Source organism: Polistes dominula, unplaced genomic scaffold (assembly GCF_049000335.1).
Source record: "Polistes dominula isolate Pdom_NZ unplaced genomic scaffold, Pdom_raw_medaka contig_73, whole genome shotgun sequence".
In the NCBI taxonomy this organism is placed as follows: domain Eukaryota; kingdom Metazoa; phylum Arthropoda; class Insecta; order Hymenoptera; family Vespidae; genus Polistes; species Polistes dominula.
Window position 1 is genome coordinate 6,779,789 of NW_028300951.1, and position 25,025 is coordinate 6,804,813.

Below are 25,025 nucleotides of genomic sequence, written 5' to 3' on the forward strand. Positions count from 1 at the left end.
TTTTTTTGCTGTATTTTAAACAAAATTGTATTTTTCCTCTCGAACTTTTAGAACATAATAAATATAGTATTTATTAAACAACAGTTTCATTAAAAAAAAATGTATACATGCTTTGTTTCCCAGTACCATTACGAACAATTAAATATAAAGTACTTTACTATTTAATAAATATAATTAGTTATAAATTAAATATTGAAATTTTAATGAGATATATTAAAAATAAATCGACAGAGAACAATTTGAACGAATAGTTTTAATGCAGAAAGTATTAAATTATTTTGCTAATGAATGTAACAAAATCACATACAAATGTATCAATCAATTAAACATATATAGATATATATCGTAATTATAAACCACAGTTTACAAATAATAACATTAGTTTATGTATATATGTATGTATGTAATAGAGATGTTTTATTTAAAATCGTATACTCAGTAATAAAATATTACAAACACGTACGCAACGAGGAGAAGCTTTCCTTGATATTCTCCAGCAAGGTTTAACTCGTAGTTTCGAAGGATGTTGAGTAAGGTCGAAAGTTTACATAACTGTGGAAGATAACGGGGGTGGGTTGTCGTATAGTATATATCTATATACATATAATACTATAGATGGTAAGTACTTGTAGTAGTAGTGGTGGTTTCTACTTCAAGAACGCTTGTCATTTCATCGGCTCACGTTCCTCGCGTAGATTTTCCATGTAACACTGGAATTTGTTCGCACCAAAAAATCGTACCACGTTAAACGCATTCTCTCTTTCTTTTTCTCTTTCTCTTCCACCCTCTCACTCCCATCCCTTGTCTTTGTTTCTCGTTTGTTGCAAACGAAAATTTTCTTACAGACCAGAGAAATCTATTCGAGCTGGATAATTTTTTTCTAACTCTTTTTATTTTTTTTTTTACATTTATTTATTTTTTTTTTTGGACAAAATTCATGACCGACATTTCGTGTATGTGTTCGTTGTGTACGTGTATATGTCTATGTGTGTGTGTTTTATTTAACCAACGAAATAAATGCGTATAAAAGAAAATATTTATCGTTTATCTTATAATTAACTTTCTTCAAATTGGTAATGTTACGTTAAATTGATTCCAAAATAAAAATCACTTTCCACTTTTTTTTAGAATTAATATAAGATGAAGTCCAGATTTAAAACAACTATTAAAAAAAAAAAAAGAAATGGTAATAATAATAATAATAATAGTTAGTCATTTCGTATCAGTTAATTTAACTTCTTTTTTATATGAGGTAAAATCCTGACAAGAATATATTTAAATCGATACAATCTTACAATTATATTTGTATCTTCTAATGATAATCTTTACAGTTCTACAATTGTAATAATAATATAACTCTTATAATTCTTTCCATTTCTGTCATTTATTTTATATGTATATAATATATTCTTTATTTTAAAATAATTAATATAAAGTCAGAATCAAAATCATATAATTATTATTGAAATAAATAAATACAAAAATTAATATTAAATGATTTAAAATAAATTAATTTCATTTAAAATAAAAAGTATCCCAAAAAAATTCATTACTAATGAATAAAAACCAAAAGTTCTTTGACTACGATCGAGTTCAAGTCACCGGATAAAATTCCTTTTTTCCTTTTATTTAAATAATAATAAATTATGAAAGGGGAAATGAATTAACGATGATAATGGTGACGTGACAAAACTGATGTGTCTTACGGCATTTCAGTGCAACAGATGTACGGATCGAACGGAGCGAGCGCAGGTCTGCCAGTGGGCATGACCACGTTGAAGGCCTCGTCAGGAACTCTGAGCCCCCTCGGGAACTTCAGCTCGGTATTAGGACACGGGCTAACGGGGGCTACGACCCTCCCACGGCCGGGAAACTGGCTGCGCCCTGCGGGCCTCAGGCTCAGGCACAGCGAGGCCCGGGCCCGCCTCTACTGCCAGGAAAAGTGAGAAGCCACGGTTCCGATAGGTATTTATTTATTTATTTAATTATTTGTTACATATATGGACCGTTTATTTTAAAAGTGATTTTTAGGTCTATTTAAAAAAAAAAAAGATAAATGAGATATCACATAAATTATAATTAATTTTGTTACGTCATGTGACTTATAATAAAGAGTATGATCAGTTTTTTGTTTTTTGTCAAATTGTGAAGCTTTTAAAGAAAGGATGGCAAACTTATGATCCGTAGGTCAGACAGTGACCCCACACAGACCTCTGAACTGACTTACGTGTCGAATTTTGTTAAAATTTAATTTTCAGACGGAATAAGAAGATTTTTCTTCTCCTTCTTTTTTCTTTTTGCTTCTCAATTCCCAAAGTTGATCTGTGTATTCTCTTCCCTTTCTCAGGGTAAACTTGATCAATTACTGACTTACAAATTAGCACCCGAATTGGGCGCACGCATCCGTAAAAGTTCACGCTTGCTGACTTAAAATGTTGGCAAGATTTTGATGTGTGATAATTAGAGGAGTAAGAGGGTAATTATTAGGAGGACTAATATGCTAATCTTTAATTTTCTCGAAATAATAAAAAATGAACTTGCACTATTTTCAAAATAAATGATCCACTTATTCAATATTATCCTATCGTTACAGATTAAAAGTTTGTTTTCTTATTTGAACATAATTTAGTGAAAAATTGGAACGAACTTTACGAGTAATTTAATATTTTCATAAAATTGTTATCGCGGGGTAACGAGAAATATAAAAGTTTTGATTACTCGCGTGCATATTTTGAGGGGAATTATTACTATTATTATATCGAGTAAATTTGAAAAGTATAATAAATAGTTATTATATACATAGTAATATTATATTATATATAAAACATAATACTATATGCATCCCCGAGATTCTTATTTAATAATTTTTTTAATTAAATTTTGAAACCATAGGAAATAAATTTGTTTAATTACTGTTGAAAACTTTTATTAACCGAATATTATATGTGTAATAATATTATTTATAATGTGCTCCTATATTTAATGTTTTAAAGAAAATAACAAGATATATTCAAACTTTCAATATTACAATTAAAAATAAGGTTTTATTTATAGGAATATTGAAACGAATAAAACAAATTTGTTTAATCACTTTGCCAGCTTTTTAGAAAAAACCAAATTGAAAAAATATTATATAATCACACACATGAAAGAATATTAAATGATTATAAAAAAATCATTGTTAAGATTTTTTATTATACAAATTATTATAACGAGGTAACTTTGAAATGAAATAATGCTCAGTTTGTGATATTAAATAGAGAGATTCGAGAGAACGTATGTAATTTAAAATACTTAACTCTTGATATTCTCGTAATATTCTCATTTGAAAGTTGATGTATATAAAAAAGAAAAAAAAGGAAAAAAGAAAAAGGGTAAATTTTTCTAAACGTAAAGTAGTAAAGTAAAAACGATGAAAAGTACACGTTAATATTAGTTCGACAGTTTTCCTCCCCCTTCCTCATATTTAATTAACGAGAGTATACTTTCCTCTTTTCTCTCTCTCTCTCTCTCTCTCTCTCTCTCTCTCTCTCTCTATTTTTCTGACTTTATCGAAAAATTTAACCTCCTTTTAGCCATTTCATTTTATAAATGTATTTTCTCTTCTCTCTTTTTACAGTGACATCTCCTCCAGCCAAAAAGACGAATGGTTTGTGTAGGTGAGTAAAAAGGATTTATGGTTATTATGATAATACCGGATATAAAATAAAATAAAAGAATATATATATTTATACGTGTATAAAATTACCATCACTTTTTTGTTAAATCGTTAAATTACACTAGATTTTTATCACTTTTTATTATTTTTTCTTTTTTCTTCTGTTCTTATTTTAATACACAAATTTTTGTAACAAAATCAAGTCAAATACGAAAAAATAATCTTTCATCTTTTCATAATATGTTTCTATCTCAAATATACAGTGTGATTCTTGGATATTTGGAATAAAAAAAAAGAATCGAATAGTGTAAAAAAAATATAAAATTCCATTTAAAAAAAAAGTACAACTGCATCTAGCGGGTGCATCGATACATTTTCAAAAAAAAAAAAGTAATGTCATAGAAAGTTGACATTTGTTGTGCCATATAACTTTTTTCTTTATGATCTTTTTCTATTGTTACTTAAAAAAAGTTATTACCTGCCTCCGTTCCAAGAATCATCGTGTATATTTAAAACACTTTCTCTTCACACTTTCTTTTAATAATAAAACGTACAAAATGAACAATAATTAAATGTGAATAATTTTGTTCTATCATTTCTCTTTTTATTAATATTAACTTATCAATATTTAAACATTCAATAAATATATTTACATGTACAAAATGATCATTTGATTAGAATACAAACTGATCTGAATACTGTTGATCGTTTATATTTATTCAATATAAATATAATAACAAACAAAATTAAGTAAATTTAATTATTTATGGAACATAAGAGAGCGTTAATTGCGATTATCTTTTGGTAACATTTATATATGAAAGAATAAAATATATATCTTTTACTATGTATAATATATATACAGGGTGTGTCCCATTTAAATGTATATATACATATATGCTTTTTTACTCGTTCAAAAATCACCTAGTTGTTTTTGATAGATTTTTAAGTACGAATAATTTTTATGTTGTAGTAATACAACTTGGTAAAATAATAATATTAATTATAAATATATAAATTATATTATATATTATATTTATTCATTCATCATATATGTTATATATATATATATATATATATATATATATATTACATTATTTATAAACTCTAAATAATAATACAGCTAATTAATAATAATAAATGTTTATTTTTCAGAGGCAGGCCTGGACCAGAGCCCGCAGGGTGCAAAAGGAGCGGTGGTGCCCTTACCGCTTCCCCCATAAAAAGAATAATACAAGAGATGAAGTTTGATTAAATTCGTCGTCTCCTCTTCCGTCTTAACAATCTAACATTAAAACGCATTTTTATCAGTCGTGTATGTGTTATCAGACGTGGCGTACATCGAAACGCAACAAAGAAAAAACAAAACAAAGAACAACAACAACAACAACAAAGAAACTTTTACCATCGATCCAAAAAGGAACATAAATTTTATTTTGTTTTTTATTATTATTATTTTTTTTTTAAAGAAAACCATCGAAATATTCAAAGAGAAGAAGAAGCAGAATCAAAATATTCTCCCATAAAGAAAAAAGGGGATCCATTATTGTTTTCTTTTTTTTTTTGATGTGTGTAAAGTAAAAAAAAGATAATAGGAAAAAGACACCTTCGGAGTATTCGCACGTTAAAAAAGAAGAAGAAGATGAAAAAAGAAAGAAGAGGAAAGGAAAGAAAATAAAAACACATACAAACACACCCCCACACATATACCCATAAAACTGGTAAAAGAATTCGTATGGGTTTTTTTTTATTTTCGATAATACGTTTTTTAAAATAAAAATAAAACATCAACAAACAATAAGATTCAAATTGTAATAAGCGAAGGAAAGAAATGAACATCGACAACAAGAAGGAAGGATATTTTCGAAAGGATTACGAGACAAATTTATAATTAGAAGATCAAGGATGATGAAAATGATGACGATGATGACTACGATGATAATAATAATAATAATAATAAATTTGAATAATGATTTTGCTGCTGGCTTAGTATTGGCGTTATATGCGCGAGAGTAAAAAGAAAAAAGAAAAAAATGATCGATATGCAATTAAATTCGGATAGTAGTATAATACGATAAATCCTTGTCGTTTGTATAAGGGACAATTGTACACGTTTAGTATGTATGTGTGTGTATTGTATGCATAGTTCGTATGTATGAATTTCTGACCATGCTCGACGAAACGACAAAATCCTAAACGCGTGCGTATACGCGGGATTTTTATTTTCTTATTTTCAAATTTTTTATTCTTTTTTATTATTCAGGTGAACAATAGTACAAGAAACACAGAACGAAAGCAAGAAGAAATTCGATTAACTGCAGTTTGCAGTGGTTTTTTGATTTATGTCGTATGGGGTGGAATATTTGAAAGATATTCGTTTCTTTTTCTTTTTTTTTCCCCCACTACATTTTCTTTTGTGCGTTTTTTATATTCTTTTTGGTTTTGTTTTGTTTTATTATTTTGTCTAGTCATGTAAACCCAGGTATTTTCTGTGTGTGTGTGTATTTTGTGAAATATTAAAAGAAGATACCCAACTAAATAAATACGAAGAAAAATATATACATATATATGTATATATTTATATATATATATACACACACACATATCACATATTATATATATATACTTATTGTATGAACCCAAAGAACATAGGTGGAACTTCCTCCTTCTCATCCTATTCCTCTTTTTCTATGATGATGATGATAATGGTGATGGTAATGGTGATGGTGGTGTAGTATTGGTGAATGCCAATGTAAATGTAAATGTGGTAGTGATTTTTCGTGAAAAATATACACGTTACATTACTGTGACATTTCTCTGTTCAATATATTACACACACATACATATATATATAAACATAAATACATATCTTAGAAACATGTGATGCGTTTTACGATCAGTTACATGCACACATTCATACATTCATATATATCCATGCATAGATTCGTGTATACATACATAAATACATAAATACATATCTATACATGCATAGATATTACATAATACAGAAATAATTTATGCATATCTCTCTATCTACTATGTGCATATCATAAAAATATATCATACACGTTACATACACACACACACATACGGGAATGTGATAGATAGATTCATGCGAATTTATCTCACCAATTTCTCGACAGAATATCTGTATATGTATACGTATGTATATATGTATGTGTTGTGTGTGAAGAGAGAGAGAGAGAGAGAGAGAGAGAGAGAAAAGAAATCATATCGACGATCGAGAGGTTTTCGAATGAGGGGTGTGGGTGGGAGATACGATGGATTTTCCGATAAATCGCACGCCCAAGGGACACGTTCGCGTATTTACAACGTTCTTGCAAAAAAGAAATAATATTCCGATAAAAAAGATGATTAATCATGACAAAGATTTAATAAATATACAGGAATAGATAAGTAAATAAATAAAAATTATGTATACATATTTATTTCATTTGCAAGGAATACAAGAAGATAAAATTTCCACAAAAAAAGAAAAGGTGAAGTAAAAGAAAATTAATTGCGTAAAAGGAAAAAGAAAAAAAGAAAAATATAATCAAAACTTTGATCGTTGAATCACGAACGTTCCCCTTACTTTTTCTCTCACCGCAACCACTTTCTTTCTATAATCATCGCCATCACCGTCATTTCCTTCACAACCACTGTCCCACCAATCACCTATTCGCGAAAACAAAAATAACAAGGACATTTAAAGTAATGCTTTTTTCAATTACTTTCATTCCATTTGATTATTAATTGAAATTTTGTTTGATTAAAAAACAATAACTTCTGACTAACTATTAAACTAACTAACAAACACTGCCTGTTCGGGTGAGGACAATAAAAATGAGATGGATCTCGTTTGATTGACGAACGAATTCAATTAAATAATAGATGATCATTTTATTTTTAATTTTATTTTTACTCTTATTTATTTATTTATTTATTTATTTATAAATTAATTTTCTATCAATATAACTAGTTTATTTCGAGCGTTTATTTTCTTTCTTTTGTTTTTTCTCCTTTTTATCCTCAAATAAATTTAATTATTTCAATCGTAATTGTAATATAGTTTTGATCTACCTTTACAATAAAAAGCAAGCCAGCCAATCAGCCAATTGAGCTTTTTGGTACCGTCTTCATAAATTACGACGAATATGTTAATAATATAATGATAATAATAATTTAAAACAAAAAAAAATGTTTATTAATAATATCAAGTATACATATGTAGAATGAATTACAATAGAAAGTGAGAAAGAAATGTCTGAAGAACGAAATAATAATTGTAAAAAAGAATTTGGAGAGGCGATTGGGGGTGAAGGATGTGAGAGAATGGAATGAAAAATGAAACGGAAAATGGAACGTGAAACTTAATGTTTAAGAAAAAGATATGACAAGAAATAATCTAACATAAGAGAAAGAGAAAGAGAATGAGAGTTGAGGATAGGATGAGGTGAGGTATGAAGGAAGGGGAAAAACGGATAAATAAAAATGATAGATTATCAATACAAAAAAAAAATGAATATGACAAAATTCGTATCGCTGTTAAAGGAAGGATTTAAATCGATTCGATCTCCCCAGTTTGAATTTTGATTAAATCAATAAGATGAATTATTATTCGTAAAATATTATTTATTACGAGTCGTTGAGAAGGATAATAATAGGGACAAAGTTGGATGAATGCGATTGGTAGACAGAATAATTTAACATTAAACCTATCGACACTTCGCATATACTTATTCCTATCGTGGGTTGTCAAATGAATCTTTAAAAAAAAATCAATATATATATATACATATATATATTTGAGAAGAATAAGAGTGTGTCAAGATTAGCATGTTACAAGATTAATTCAAATTTTGTATTCCAATACACAGTGTTTTGCATATATATATATAAATTATATTTAATTTCTTATATGCATAATACTTGTTTTTCATTTTTAAACGAGAAAATAGTTGGCCTTGAAGTAAGCCTACTAAAAATGTTATAATATTCGATCCTTTAAGTATTAATATAGAATAAGATTTTAGCCAATTGAATGACAGTAAAATGTATATATATTCTTTTTTATTTATAAACAGATGGGTTTAGTGTTAAAGAATGAAAGAGAAAGCGAGAGAGAGAGAGAGAGAGAGAGGGAATAAGAATGTGTGAAGATTAGCGTGTAATGTAAACAGGTTAATTAAAATTTTGTATTCCGATACAGTTTTGCATTCGGACACACGTAAGCTAGCTAAAAACTGCCATGAAAATGAAAATGATAGAAGAAAATGATATAGAAAGATAAAAAAAATACCAGAAGAAAAAAGAGAGAGATAATAAGCAAATAAGAAATGATTAATAATTATTATTAATCAAACGATATGAGTTTATTATGAAAAAAACATTTCTCTAAATTTAACGCAAAAGATTTTCATTTTTGTTTTGTTTTTAAATAACAATTACTTTTTCCAAATGATGGAAATAATTAATGAGATTTTTAGTGGATGAAATTATCCATGAAGGATTGATAAAGAGAATGTATATTATAAACAAGGAGATGAAATCATTAAATTAGTATATTAAAAAATCAAGATTCTGAAGGGGTTGAAGGAAGAGGGGAGTAAACAAAATATTCCAAAATTAGGAAAAAGTTTTTCACATTTATATATATATATATATTTTTTTTTTTTATTTAGTTCGTCTTTCGTTTCAGAAATGAAAGTTGAGTGACATGAATGAAATTATTGATAAGGATTTATTAAACAATAAGAGAAAAAGAAAAAGAAAGAGAAAGAGAGAGAGGGAGAGAGAGAGAGAGAGAGTGAGGGGAGGATCGATTTATAAAATTAACGAAAATGAATTCGAATCGATGACGTAGAATAATGTTTAATGAACAAACGACGTAAACTAATGATAGATCAAAACGAGAGATATAATTTGAATAATTTTATTTGAAAATACGCATGTTGGTTTGTACGAGCAAGTTTTTTTTTCTTACGGATTTGGTAAGAAATAACGAGATAAAAAGAGAATGATAAAATACAGCATATCGTTAAATAACTACCATATCAATAAATTATAAATCATATCATTCGATTATTGTACGTAATATTATGCATATCGATGAAACCAAATTGCGATTGTTTCTTTTTTTTTTGTAGAAATGAACGAAAAGAGATGATGTTTCCTTATGTTTTTTTTTTTTCTAATTGAAAATGTTCGATTCGAACGATCGAGAGTTACGTTCGTTGATATTATTTTTTCCTTTCAAAAAAAAAAAAAAATGAAAGGATAGTTGAAATTCAAAGAAATTTGTTAACGTAAACGTTCTCGAACGTTTCTTTCGATCACGAATGAAGGAAAATGTTAAAAGAAGATAAAGTGAATCAATAATAATTGAAAAGTATATAATAAATTGTATTGAATTATAACTTATATGTAGTTGTTAGATAAAAAAAAAAAAGAGAAAGAAAAACGTTTCGACGATAATTTTTGAAAGTCGTCGCAAAATTGAGAAGAAAAAAAATTAGAAAAAAATTGATTGTCTCGCGGATAAGTAGATCAAAACTTTGTTGAATGTTTAATGTCGTTAACGTCAAAATAATAATAATAATAATAATATTAACCCTTTGCGCTTGAGAACCTTTTCGCTCGGGCAAAGTTGATGCAAGTTGTCGCATCACATGCAGTGGTGTCTAAGAGTCACCGCTCGAGTGCACAGGGTTAATAATTAAAAAGAAGGAAAAAAGGACAAAAAAAAGAGCAAAAAAAAAACGTACCGAAAAGAAAGGAAAACAAAAAAAAGATTCTCTCTATAATCAATCTCTTTTTTCCATTCAATTGTTAGATGGTGAGAAATATTGCGTTGCGTTGCATGAGTTTTGAAACGAATGACTAAAAATTCGATGGGAAAACGTTTTAAAAAGTAAACGATTACGATTCATATATAATTATTTATCGATCGTTTGTTAATAAATGTCAAAGCGAATAATAATGATAGAAAAAAATAAGGAAGAGAGAGAGAGAGAGAGAGAGAGATGTATATATATAATAACATTGATTATTTATTAAGCTAAAAATTAATAAGCTTATATTAATTATATTATATATATGGACCACTTATTTTGAAAGTTGTGTAAGTCCAGTTTTTAAAAAATGAGATATCACGTAATTTATGCTTAATGTAATGTAAACTTTTTATGGATTATTAGTTAATATTTAATTTCTTAAAAAGTGCCCACGTTTTGTACAATTTAAAATTGGTCGGTAAAAGAAATTGAGTAGTCATTGATATGAAAACCTTTAATTTTTTTGAAACAAGAGAAAGTGGACTTACACCACTCTCAAAATAGACGGTCCATATATTCAAATTCGTTTCGTTGTATTTCAATCTCGAGTTAAATTTAAAAATTATCGTTCTACTCTCTTCGAATAATTATTAATCGTAACGAAAAGAAAAAATACACAATTGATGAAGTTGCTCGATTGATAATTATTATAATATTTATATAAAGAAAGAAAAATAATACTTCTTAAAACAAGTTCGATAAGAATTACACATTTCTTTAATATAAATGATTTATTTAAATTTGTATTGTTTATAATAATGTTAGAAAAAATAATCTTTCGAAATAATCTATCTATGATCGATAAAGAAGATATTATAACTTATCTACAAAATTGTATAGATGAGAAAGATTGCGAAGACTCGATCAATTATCAAATATCGATAATGTAGATTTCTATTCAAATTTTTTATGTAAATTATGTTCTTCCGAAATAACCAACAACAACAAATATAATTCAAAAAATTCACGAACTACACGTACGCGATAGATCTCATGAGCTTAGTGCATATAAGCAAATCCCCCATATATATATATATACATATATATCATCATTTAGCATATCGAACATTTTTAAAATGAGAATATTTAAATCAAAATGAAGATAGATTTTTTTTAATGATAATGATCATTCTGAACATGATTTCGATGAAACGGTTCGGTTTCAATCAATATTGTAAAATCGTTAGATCTATCCTATATCCTATTTCCAACCAATACAAAAATTTTCATGTTTTTTTTTTTAATTAATTTTATTTATATTCTTTTTTTATTTTTTATTTTTTATTTTATCTTCATCTTCCTCGAGATCTTTCTCTCTCGAAAGAAGAAGAAGAAGAAGAGGAAGAAGAAGAAGAAGAAGAAGAAGCGGATGTTAACTCGTGAAAAGGCAGCTCGACCAGTTTCTCGAGAGAGACAGTACAGTTCTTCCTCGTGAGAGAAGCTACATGAACTCCGAGCTATTTTTGACTTGACTGCATTCGAATAGGATTTTTGAAACGAAAAAAGAAAAAAAAAGAATTAAAAAAATAAAATAATCGTTTATATATATATATTTTATCTAATATAATATTTTAAACTGTTATAATACTACTACTACTACTAACAATAATAATAATAATAATAATAATATTAATAATAATAATAATTATAATAATAATAATAATAATAATAATAATATTTTATAGCGTGATATACTGCTCGATAAAATATGCCTCTGCATTTGAAGCTAAATACAATATGTAAAATCGAAACAAAAAATGTGTCTTGCAAAAAATAATTTATCAAGTGAGAAAAAAAAGAAGAAAATAATAATAATAATAATAATAATAAACGTATTATAATACGTGTCCGTCATACAATTTGTTAAAATCTTGCCGAACAACGATTTGATCGGAGAAATAAGAAGGACAAAAAAAAAGAAAGAAGAAAAAGGAAAAAAAAGAAATCATAATAAAAAATATTAACAAGAGATGAAAAGATAATTGCGTACGTGTAATTTGATCAATTAGACCAACGGCAGATGTGGCTTTTAAATTAGATTTAAGATTTGTATTGGACAAATTGTTTATCCTATTGACCATTAAAATAATTAATAACTTTTACGTATGGACAAATTTATAATTTAATTATAATAATATGTGAGTGAATTATATCATGAACATTAACATTTTTTAAATTCATTTATATACATAGCTTTTTTTTTCCTTTTATTACATATACATTAATATATAATTTAAATTAAATCTATGAAATATAATTAATCAATCATTTTTCGTAGATTCGTTGTATTTTTTTTATATAATTAATAATTAATCATTATCGATCGTTAATCAAATGGAAAAACGATTGTCCAATACGCAGATAAACGATAAGTAATAAATATTTTCTCGATTCGAGAATATAACATCGCACAACCGATCTCCAAAAAGAAAAATTTTTGTTTTTCTTAAAAAAAGGGAAATAAAATTACAAAGTGTGGGATACAAAATAAAAAAATACAAAATAAAAAATAAATGATAATACAAAAATAAAACGGACAATAACAAGTCGTTTTCGAAATCCATTAAACAACAAAAAAAGAAAACATTCATCAATGCATCGAAGAGATAAATCACTACCCCACTAAAAAAAATCATATATATGTATACACGTATGAAAATTAAATTTAACAAAAATAAGAAAGAAAAAAAATATTCGTCAAACATTCTCATACATCATTCGACTTTACTAGAAAAAATAAAAGAACAAAAATTGACATAATCTTGTGTCTGAACGAGCATATCTCGATAAGTATGATCGAAAATTATTTATTTAAAAAATAAAATAAAATAGAAAAACGGAGACTGATCCTCGATCGAAATGGCAGATTGTTCGTTCTCGAATTATAATTTTTTATCTGTCAGTATCTTTATTATTTCAAAGAAAATATATATATATATATATATATATATATATATATATATATTTTATTTTTAAACAATTATAACTAATGTTAATCTTCTTTGTTTTACTTTCTTTTTTTTAGAATGATAATTAAACAAAAAAATTACAAATAAAACACGTCATTTTATCAATCAGACGATCATATCGATTCATATCGCGTATACGCACCTAATTCAATCTAATAAATAAATAATTAAATAAATTAATTAAATAAATAGATAATAAATGCAATCGATCTCTATCTCTCGTCAATAAATTTAATTTTTTTACGAATACTATTTTAATTATATTATCTTTGTGAGAGAAAAGTGAACTTTTAACCGACTGGTATATAAAAACAAAAATTCATTTCACTCTAAGAATAAGGAGGAAAAAGAAATGGAATAAAAAAAAAAAAAGAAAACTACAAAAAAAAATAATAATCAACTGAAACCAATTTACTGTCGTAAGATAACGAGAAGTAAAAAAAAAAAAAAAAAAAAAAAAAAACATAAAAAAAAGGAATACAAAAATAAGAAGTAGAAAGATCATTCAGTTACATCATTGTAATAACTTATTCATATCGCGTAAACCACCACCATGAGTCATAATTTTCATCATGAGATCTCATCCTATATCACCGATTAGAAAGAGAAAAAAGTTCAAGAAAAAAGGAAAATGAATTAGAAGAAGAAGAAAAAGAAGAAGAAGAAGAAGAAGAAGAAGAAGAAGAAGAAGTAGAAGAAGAAGAAGAAGAAAATGAACAAGAATATTGAATGATTTCGTGTATAATAATACACGAGTTGAGTATCATAATGTTTATACTTGTAACGACATGACTACTTACATAATTTAATAAACGTTTAAATGAATGAGAAACGTAATTTTAAAAAACAAACAATAACGAAGAAGCATTTAGATTATACGTTCCGTGCTCGGAATTATTATCGAAAAACGCGAGTTTTAAATCTCGCTTACATTATTAAAAAAAAAAAAAAGAAAAAAAAACACACAAGGAAAAAAAACGAAAATTATAATTTAATAATTTAAAAAATATTTAGACTTCATCCCCCTTCCCCGTACCCCATACCCTCTTCCTTTTTTATTGCGTTTACAATAGATTTGTTTGAAATAAATTAAAAAAAAATGTTCTTTTTGAAATAATCTTAAGAATTGCTAGTTATACTACTATGTATAATTATACAAATCAATAATCTACTTCGTATACTTAGTTTTATTTAAAAATATTTTAACGATAAAAGCTATATAGATAATTAATGATTAAAAATTTAACCCTTGTTTTCTTTTTGAATTAAATTTACTCTTTTTTTTTTTTTTAATGATTTTGAATTCTTTTCGATAAAATATGAAATAAAATAGTAAATGAAAAATATAAGATTGAAATAAAAACAGTGGTGAAGTTAAAAAAATACATACACGTTTTACACACTATACACATACTTATATATGCATGTATATTTAATGAGACTATACATATATGTATATGTATATGTAAATAATTATCCGAACTTGCATTTATAATTTCGAGTATACGGAGCATCGGCGGTAACAATAAGTATAATATCGGGGGAAACAATACAATAATTTTTCATACTATTTTTACTTTTTACTACTATGATTGCATACTGCTGTATAATGTTATTCTTATTGTATACTATATATTTATAAACTTGCGTAATAAACACGCGTGAGCTCGTGCACACGGATTTATGTATGTGTGCTAAATTCCGATACACTACTAACACACACGTACACGTATTCCAAAGAAAGACTTTAGAACAAGAATAGGAGAAAGGATTAATTTAGATGAAGAACAACAAAATGTGTGAAGAATTTAAAAAGAAAAAAAAAAGAACAACTATTATAACATATAAGGAGAAATGAAAACGCGTAAAATTTTCAAATATTTAAAATGCCAAAGAAAATTATACTTATATGAAAAAAAATAAAAAAGAGAAAAGAAAAAAAAATAACAAAAACATTTACATACACATTTAACTGTTCTACTATAGTTTATAATTAACTATAGCGATCTAGCGAAATATTTCAATTCGCTCGAGTTAATTCTGATGTATAAAATTATTATTATTATTAATTATTCAATTAATTAAAACAATTGTCGTGAAGAAAGAAAAAAAGAAAAAAAAACATTCAATTAATCGGAAAACGTGTGTAAAAGAAAAATGTGTTTTTGAAGTGAAAACTTTTTATTAGTAGAACGTTTTTCTTCTTGCGTATTTCGAAACTAAAAAGTATGTGCTGCTACGCGAATCTGTGTACGTTTGTATGTATGTATGTATGTGTGCATACAAATGAGATAAACAAAAAAAAATAAAAAAAAAGATAGAAATAATCTTATTGCACATTTCACGTGTCAATGTATGCGCGCGTCTTCTTTACGTATGTGTACGTTACGTCTGTGTGTATGATGTGTATGCGAATGAATGAACGAATGAAAGAGAAAGATAAACGAAAAAAAGAAAAAAAAAACAAAAACAAATAAACTTAAAATAATGCGCGTTAATTCTCGACACCCGAAAAAACATTGTCGCGAAAGAAACGAATGAAAATAAGTAAAAAAATAATAAATAAATAAATAATAATAATAATAATAATAATAATAATAATAATAATAATAATAATAATAATAATATAATAATAATATAATAATAATAATAATAATAATAATAATAATAATAATAATAATAACAATAATAATAATAATAATAATAATGATGATGATGAAGATGAAAATGATGATGATAATTAAAAATGATACGAAAAAGAAAGGAAACCGAAAATAAAATGAAATGAAATGAAATGAAGTGAAGTGAAAGAAATGAATAAATAATAGGAGAAGGGGTATAACTATCTGTAGAAATGTTTCAGGATTCTTTACTAAAAAAAATGATCGAAGAATTATTATAAATCATTTTGCTCGTAACCGAGCGAATTAAACGGGACGGTGCGTTTGGTCCATTTCAAATAAAACGTTTCGTAATATTTAAAAGAACGTCGATCGTCTCGAATGATAGGGGAGAAATGGTTGGGCGTTAACCTACCGAGTTTGCTATAAAACGTGAAAATGTATATTTTTCTTATTATTTTTTATTATCTAAGATCTCTTATCTCGAGAATTTCTTTTCTTTTTTTTATTAATTTAATTTAAGAACATTACGACTTTATTTTTTACATTACATTATTATTTAACATTACGAACATTAAGAATTTAAGAACATACGACACAAACGAGATGGTAGATCAGTTTTTATATTGTTTATCTTATTTATAATTTAAAACTAATAAAAAATATTATATCGCGCGTAAGATTATAATTAAATTAATATACAAATTTTATTCGTATATTTATTAAATTTATACAAGATATAAATTATTGGAAAATAAATTATTTCACGTTTTATTATTTCTAATTGTTAAAAATTAATTTTCGTTGAGATCGATAAATTGTGTATCTATATAGAAAAAAATAAAAATAAAAGAAAAAATATATAAACAAAATATATCCACGTGTTAGAAAAATATGTATATTAAAATAAATTAATTAAGACTTGTTTCATAGATCATAATGATCATAATATGATATAATATAATCATAAATGATCTCGTATAAGATCATTTTGAGACGATCGAAAAATAAAAAGAAACGAAAAAAGAATTGGAACAAAAACAAAATGGTTAACAAATTATTGCGTTTTTTTTATCGACAAGGAAAGTTTTACGATTACTATCTTTCGTGTGCTTACGTATGCGTATGTATATGTATTTAATGTATGTGCATATGTGTGTGTACGTATGCAACGAAAAAGATCGAAAGAAGGGAAAAATTGATCGATAATAAAAACGTGTAAGTAGGCTCAGGTGGTTACGAGCAAAGGGGATGAATGGATGGTTGGTTGAATGGATGGATGGATGGTTCGGGAAACTTCGAGATACCGCTTGATAATTTCAGTGCTAATAAAAAGTAAGCGAGATAAAAAGGAAAGATATAATAATAATAATTAACAGAAAAATACAAAAATAATAAGGAAAAGGAAAAAAAAATTAAAAAAAAAAAGAACACTAATTATATCTATGAATATCCTATTATATACCCGAAAAGCTAAACGAAAGGAAGAAAAAAAAGAAAAAAAGATAACCCAAAAAAAAAAATAAAAAAGAACGAAATAAAGTAAAGTAAAGTAAAGTAAAATAAAATAAAAAATAAAATAAAAAATAAAATAAAATAAGATTAATAATAAAAAATAAAAATAAAATGGAGGTAACTAAAAAGCATTGTAATCTATTAGAGGCAAAGAAAAAGTAAAAAAAAAAAAAAAGAAAAAAAATGAAATAGAGAAGCCCCTAATCTTGTATGGTTTAGTTCGACCACTGATTTGTCCGTGTGTGTTCGTTACTGAAATATGTTTCTTTAGTAAAAAAATGTTGAAAAATTTATCATGCCTTTTATTAATGCCCATTATTATAATTTTAATTTCTTTTTTATAGGTTAACAAGATCTTCCCCCTCTCCCTCTTTTTTTCATTTATATTCATTATTTTTCTTAGGATAAATTTTACAAAGTAATATTAAAAGAATAACGAAGGTCCATTGCATTTTTGTTTTTATTTCTAATTACGTGTAGAATAAAAAGTAGGAAAAAAAATTATTGTATGATAACAAATTAAAAATCACGTAGTTCGATTTTACGAATCGAATTGCAAACGATCGAACGGAATAAAATTGGTCTATATTTTTTTTAAATGAAAAAAAAGGATATTTACTTTTTTTATTAGATTAAAACTGGAATTTTTTAGAAATCAAAAGACAAATAATATATTTAGATAAATATAATAATATACACTAGAGTAGTGTAAAGAAAGATAAATCAGAGGAAGAAGAAACTTGGGGGAAGAGCTTGGAAAGTAAGGGTGGTAGTGGTGATGGTATGGTGATGGTGATGTAGGTGGTGTTGATGGTGGGGGGAGTTTTAGTCTCGAAGCATTGGTTTGTAAGTAGAATGCTGAGCGTCACAGCTCAGTTCGTTTGCGACGTTCGTGTCGTACACGTCACGTAAATACATTTAATATTATTATTATTATCCGTGTTTGATGGTTGTGTTGTTGTTATTGTTGTTGTAGTGGTAGTGTTGTGTTGTTGATTTTTTTTTCTGAGTTTACAGTTCGACCGTTGGAAGAGCAAGTCAGAGTTTGTCATATCACTTTGAAATAATTTCGTTAATTTTGTGTCATACTTTTACGTGAATATAAATGAAACTCGACCAATAAAGTGGATATTAAATAATGATCAAATAAAAATTTAATTTATGAGTGATCGATAATTAAAAAATAATCAAAATTCTTCTACAACGTACGGAGGAATAATAATTTATTAATTTACGGATTAAAAACAATAGGTTTTTTTTACTTTTGCTTTTTTTTAATGTAATTAAAAAATATCTAAAAATATGAGTGATTATAATGATGATAATAATAATAATAATTTGTTAAGATTAAGACAATTGACATTTATCGATTTAAATTTAATAATTTAAATTTGAAACGAACGGTTTAGAGTTTTCGTGATCTAAAACTATTCGCCATACATTTAATTTGAATTTACATTTAAACATATAAATAAATCAATTCAAATCAAAATCAGATATCGAGTGCGCGTAAGTTCATAAAGACGATCTAATAGTTTCGATAGATCGATTCTCGCGGATAAACCGTGGGAAATGTTCGAAGGTGAGAAGAAAGATCGAAGAAGTAAGAACGAAGTGGATCGAGGATCAACTTGGTTCTATGTGGATAGAAAAAAATCTTGGAAGAAGACTAGGATAGGATTAGAATAATAGAAAACGATACGAGAAACGTATAGATATAAAAAAAAAAAAATTACAAAAGAAAGATCGTCCAAATTATAAGGAAAAATAAAAAGATATCGAGGAAACACATAGGATTTGATTTGTGTTTTTTTTTTGTTTTCGTTGTACCTGTTTCGTTCGGTTCGGTTTTCTTTTTTCTTTCTTTTTATTTGTTTTACATTATGGCGTCGAGATCATCGACCTTTTCCTGGATGCTACGATTTCTTTTGCTGTCGTCCTTCGTCTTATGGGATCCAACGATAGCCCGTGGTTCTAAACGTGGACTTAAAAATGGTAAGACTTTATAATGTTAATTATTTTTAAAGGGGGAGAGAAAGGTGAAGAGGATCACGAGAACAAAATTTTTCATTGCAATAATACAGATAATAATTTATTATCTGTTATTATTTTTCAGTGTAAATGTATTTTATTTTTTTTTTTACGTCTGTTATTATAGGTTTCATCGAAGTATACTAATTTGACAAATAATATAACATATTTATTCGTTGATTTATTGATCTTTTTAAGATTCTCATTTGTTTAGAAATTAATTATTATTATTTTATCTAATTAATATAATCGATAATAATATTATTTCTCCTAGAAAAAAAAATTGCAATTATAATACAAAAATCCTAATAAAAACGTAGTATACTTGGAAGAATATTTTCCTTATTATTAATTAGAACAAAAAAAGGAAAAAAATTATTTAAAAATAATTACAAAATTAATTGGAACCATAGGTAAAATGTTTTTCTTATTTCTTCCACTTTATATGAAATATGTGTAACGCGTGTGGTCCAGAAACAAATCGTAACACATATGAACACGCGAGCACACACGAGGAAAAGAAATAAAAAGAAAAATAGATGGGTAAAATTTTTCACGTATTCGTAAGACCCAGAGAAGGTCGACCTCGTAAAAGATTTCTACTTTTCTTTCTTATTTCTTTCTTTCTCTTTCTATCTCTCTTTCTTTTTCTTTTTCTTTCTTTCTTTCTCTTTCTGTCCAAGAATATTAAGTGTCAGGAGGAACATTCTGCACCTCCCGGGTTCTTAAAGCTTTATATTTAGCAACGAATGTTCCCTTTACTATTTTATTTTGATTCTATTTGTCTCCTTCTCTGTCTCATGTGGATTAGTATTATATATACTTATAAATATATATATGTATATACACACTTACAAAACAGGGTGCAATATACGCGTTATACTAGTGTGCAAGGAAAACCCTACAGTGTAAACGTCACCCTTTTACGCCTTGCCCAATAGGAGGACACGATCAAAGGCATTCTCTCTGACCATCGATTCTTTATCTCTTCTTCTCTCTCATACTAATTCATATAAATCTATCCTTTTCTATCTTAAACATATTTCACACACCACAAGAAAGGGTGGGCGCTAAACGTGTTTAACGATTTTTTATCCCTTTAAGGGTCAGTGATTTTAACCATTTTACGTTTTAATTATATTACTAATTTAAGATTTCAATTGTTTCATCATTTATTTAAATGTTGGTAAATATTCTTTTTTTCTATTGGTCAATAAATGCATTTGGTTATTTTTTTTTTTTTTTGAATAAATAAATAAATGGTCAATGTATATATATTACACACGAATTTATTGAACATAATAAATAATTCTTGCTGACGGGACACATTAACATGAACATGATACATTACTATGATAACTGTGATGTATATGTGTATTGAAAAGTATTTTATCCATTCTATCCCATTTTTTTCATCTCATATATTCACATATAAACCACATACTTACTAAGAAGGAAATTTATTAGCAGATTTACATTATTTTATTTATTATAAATATTTATGAATATTTTTAAATTCGTTATGAAGTATGTTTCATTTTTTTTCATCTAAATGTATGTCTTCATCTCATATCTTATACGATTATGGTTCCCCATAATTTAAGGATCAATATAATTTTCTTTTATAGCTGCTCAAGATTATATTGGGAAACTTAATTTAAGAAAACACCATTTGAAATTTGTGTGTATGTTAAATGAATTTACTAATATAAATCAAAATAAAAAAAATTCTAGATATTATATAATCCAACTAATTTTTCAAAATTGGATTTTCGAGATATACCGTAAACCATTAAAAGCTACACATAGTATTTTTTTATTTTTTTTTGTCATCAACACATCTTTTTACTTTACTGTTACCACGATCCTATCATTTTTCTCATACCTGACAAACTTGAATGTAATTATTTCAATATTTTATTACCACGGAATTATGTTGTTACGTTTACATACCTCGTTATACATTTCGTAATAATTATCCGTTTCAATGTAAATAAAATATTTTGTTTATAGTGTTTACCGCGTAAGTTCTATTTTCATTCGGTCAACTTTCTAATGACATTATTCGCCAATTTGTTATACATTTTTTTCTCTCTTCTTTTTTCTTTTTGGTTTTGTTTCAAATGAATCGATTCGTCTGCTAAAAAAAAAGAAAAGATTCGCGTTCGGTACGTTTAACGCGATTACGTTAATTATTTACGTTTAAGTATAACTATTAAAAGTTAGCCGTTCCCTGTAAGTAATTAAATTAATTATCTATCTTTCTCTTTCTGACACAGAGAACTACCATTCACCAATGACCGTTTAGATAGAAAACAAGTATATAGATCTAAACGTTTGCGCAAAACTTACTTATTTACTTACTTATTTGCTTGCTTGTTTGAATTTTATGCCGATAGATTATACAACGAGTTTCCTTCATCCATTCTTAATGGGATTTTATCTGTCCTTTTCTTTAATGTCAAATAAGATACTTCATTCTTTGATTTAAAAAAAAAGATACTTTACTCAGTAATCTTTTTTGTTTGTTGTTTTTGGTTTCTATCAAATAAAAGTAATCGTTTGTATTATATTATTTCATACACTTCGATAAGATTTAAGAAATTTTCTTTGAAATATTTTATTATGCACGATTAATGATTGTTACGTAGATGTGAAACGTTTGAAATTTTTATTAAAATCGGACAACTCAAAAAAAAATAAAAAGAAATACAATTATTGTAATACAAAATTGTCGGTCTTAAATATTAAAAATTAAAAATAAAATTAAGGATACGCGATTGATATTAAGATTTAAATTATACATGCATTTCATACGAAATTAGGTATCAATAATTAATTACAAATTTATATCAAATGTGATAGATTTATTTTGTTATATATTTTTAAACCATTGCTTGTACTATGAATCATGTTTGCTTTGTTGTTTTAATAATGTTATTTTTGTGAAATAATTTTCTTTCTTTTAAATGTTTTTTTAATGTTCGATTAGATAGGGGTCTAGGTTAACTTCCGATACGAATTATTCTACATATAGTTCCTGAATAACTTGGTAAACAAGATACGAGAGAATGAAATTGGATTAAGGCCATTGAATATGCCAATCGTCTTAGTTACTTACTTTTACGTCCTTTTGTTTCTTCTCGGTAGCTTTTATTGCGATGAGTTGTCCATGTGTCTTTTGAATTATCTTCTCTTAGAACCTTAACGTTGTTCATTAATTCAAATGCTGCATTTTGCTTCTTTTTTATTTTTTTAATAAAGTAAATTGTGTGTTACACCAATATTATTTTATTCGATTACAATGATGATAATTTAGAACGAATTTGAATATTTTAATTAGTATTAATATTTAAATAGTTTTTTTATCATAAATTATTTTTCTAATCATTTAACGTATTAAATAATATTTTAATTTTTATATCGTATTGGAAAAACATTGTAGCTAATTTATTTTAATACAAACATTTGAATTTACTTATCTTTTATTTCAAACGTTTATTTATTTAATTTATTAGCAATATTTCAAAAAAAAAAAAAAAGAAACAATTTTATTTCCATACACGTTAAATTCGTCGAATAATTTGTTCTAAAAAGAAAAAAAGAAAACTATAAATGAACGAGCATGTAAGAAATCACGTTTATTACATTCTCATTTTTTCTGGAATTAAATTTCTCTACGAATAGTTACAAAATCCTCGACTACACACAAAATTAATTATTTATCATGATGAGAATGAGAATATAGTAAATAAAGGGATTAAGTTTAGACGAATAGGATGGTATCATTTAAAATAGCAGACAGACGGTAGACGCACACGGTCTTCCTCGCATTAATTCTAAGTCAAGCTGCTAATCGTTCGTTCTACGAGACTTACAGATTCAGACTCGGAGTCAGAGTTACAGTCACAAGAAGAAGATAGAAGAAGATAAATAAGAATAAGAAGAATAAAAGGAAGAAGAAGAAGTAGAAGAAGAAGAAGTAGAAGAAGAAGAAGAAGTAGAAGAAGAAGAAGGCGAGAAAATGTTGAAGGATGAACAAGCGTCACGCGTGTCTGCCACGCGACGAAAATAATCGTTCGTTTCTCTTCCATTCGGGGATTTAACACGCGTGTTTACGTTTATCAGAATGTATAAAGAGAGAGAGAGAGAGAGAGAGAGAGAGAGAGAGAGAGAGATGGTTCTGTCCTTTCGTGGCGTCCAGAAACCGGATGATTTATGATATTCGCTATCCCGTCGTGTGCATTTCGTGGCCCATGTGATGATTCGTCTTTATGGGCGCCCACCATCATCGTGACGTCTTCATTTTTTTCAATACATGATCCCATGCACCATTGGTTGTTTTTATATATGTATATATATATATAATGGATGTTCTTCAATGTTATGTGTAATAAAATATTTGTATTTTGGTTTATTTTTTGTAATACTAATACTATTACTACTATTACTACAATTGACTTATGATACATTAAAATTTGATATAATTAAATTATTATGATATGTTTTTTTTTTAAATTATTATGATATGTATTTTATATGTTTTTTTTTTTTTAATTTTTCTATTTAGATGTGTGAGGAAATTTATATTGCTTAGTTTAATTTGTGTGTATAATTTCATTTGTATGTATTATAATAATTTTTGTTTTTTTCTTTTTTTTTATTTAAACTCATGTTATACAATTAACATTGATATCTAATTGTAAGTCAAAATCATATTTTTTAGTTTAATTAATATGTAAAATTAATATTGATTTCATTTTAAATTTTTATTCAATAGCACGCACCCGATTTATTGTTATGAAGAATTTTAATTTAATTTTTGTTGTTATTAATGATTTATGAAATGTTCGAGAGATAATAATAAGTTAATTTGACGTATGGATAATAAAAATAAATGAAGAAACAAATTTAAAATGTATAATCGGTTAACGCCTTGTCAATCTTGAACGAGTTTATTAATGAATCAAGGACTCAAATCTTTCATCGTTCATGGTACTTGAAAGGTCTGCTCTTAACCAGAGGTGTGATTCAGAGTGTTCGAAACTCGACAGGCTCGTCTGAGAGAACTTGAGAACAAAGTTTCGCCGATCTCGTTGTCGTATTAAACTTGGCAAAGTCTGGACCACTAAAGTCTAGTCTATTTATAAAGATTCAGAGATAGTATACAAGACACCGACCAATCCAACCACTTTTTTCTTCCGTTTTTTCTTTCTTTCTCATTCTGATACATTCTATTTATCCTAATCGAATAATTATCAATTATTTCATAATAGTAATTATTTTATAAATAAATAAATTAAACTCTCTCTCTCTCTCTCTCTCTCTCTCGATGCTTGTAGTATAGATTTCGTAATAAAAAAAAAATAAATAAATTTTAAAGTGTCATTGTTCA

The 25,025-nt window shown here is 26.4% G+C and overlaps 2 protein-coding genes across 2 annotated transcripts in view; both read left to right on the plus strand.

Moving 5' to 3' along the window:
* The window catches only part of LOC107069084 (uncharacterized), a 176,084-nt gene extending 158,194 nt beyond the window's left edge, over positions 1–17,890 (plus strand). The window contains exons 6-8 of the mRNA XM_089172358.1: positions 1,725–1,965; positions 3,620–3,659; positions 4,814–17,890. Coding sequence (XP_089028484.1) covers positions 1,725–1,965; positions 3,620–3,659 — 281 coding nt within the window. The 3' untranslated portion in view covers positions 4,814–17,890. The remainder of the gene's footprint in view (positions 1–1,724; positions 1,966–3,619; positions 3,660–4,813) is intronic.
* Positions 17,891–18,030: 140 nt separating this feature from the next.
* wb (wing blister) overlaps positions 18,031–25,025 on the plus strand; it is a 124,860-nt gene continuing 117,865 nt past the window's right edge. The window contains exon 1 of the mRNA XM_015326063.2: positions 18,031–19,594. Coding sequence (XP_015181549.1) covers positions 19,483–19,594 — 112 coding nt within the window. The 5' untranslated portion in view covers positions 18,031–19,482. The remainder of the gene's footprint in view (positions 19,595–25,025) is intronic.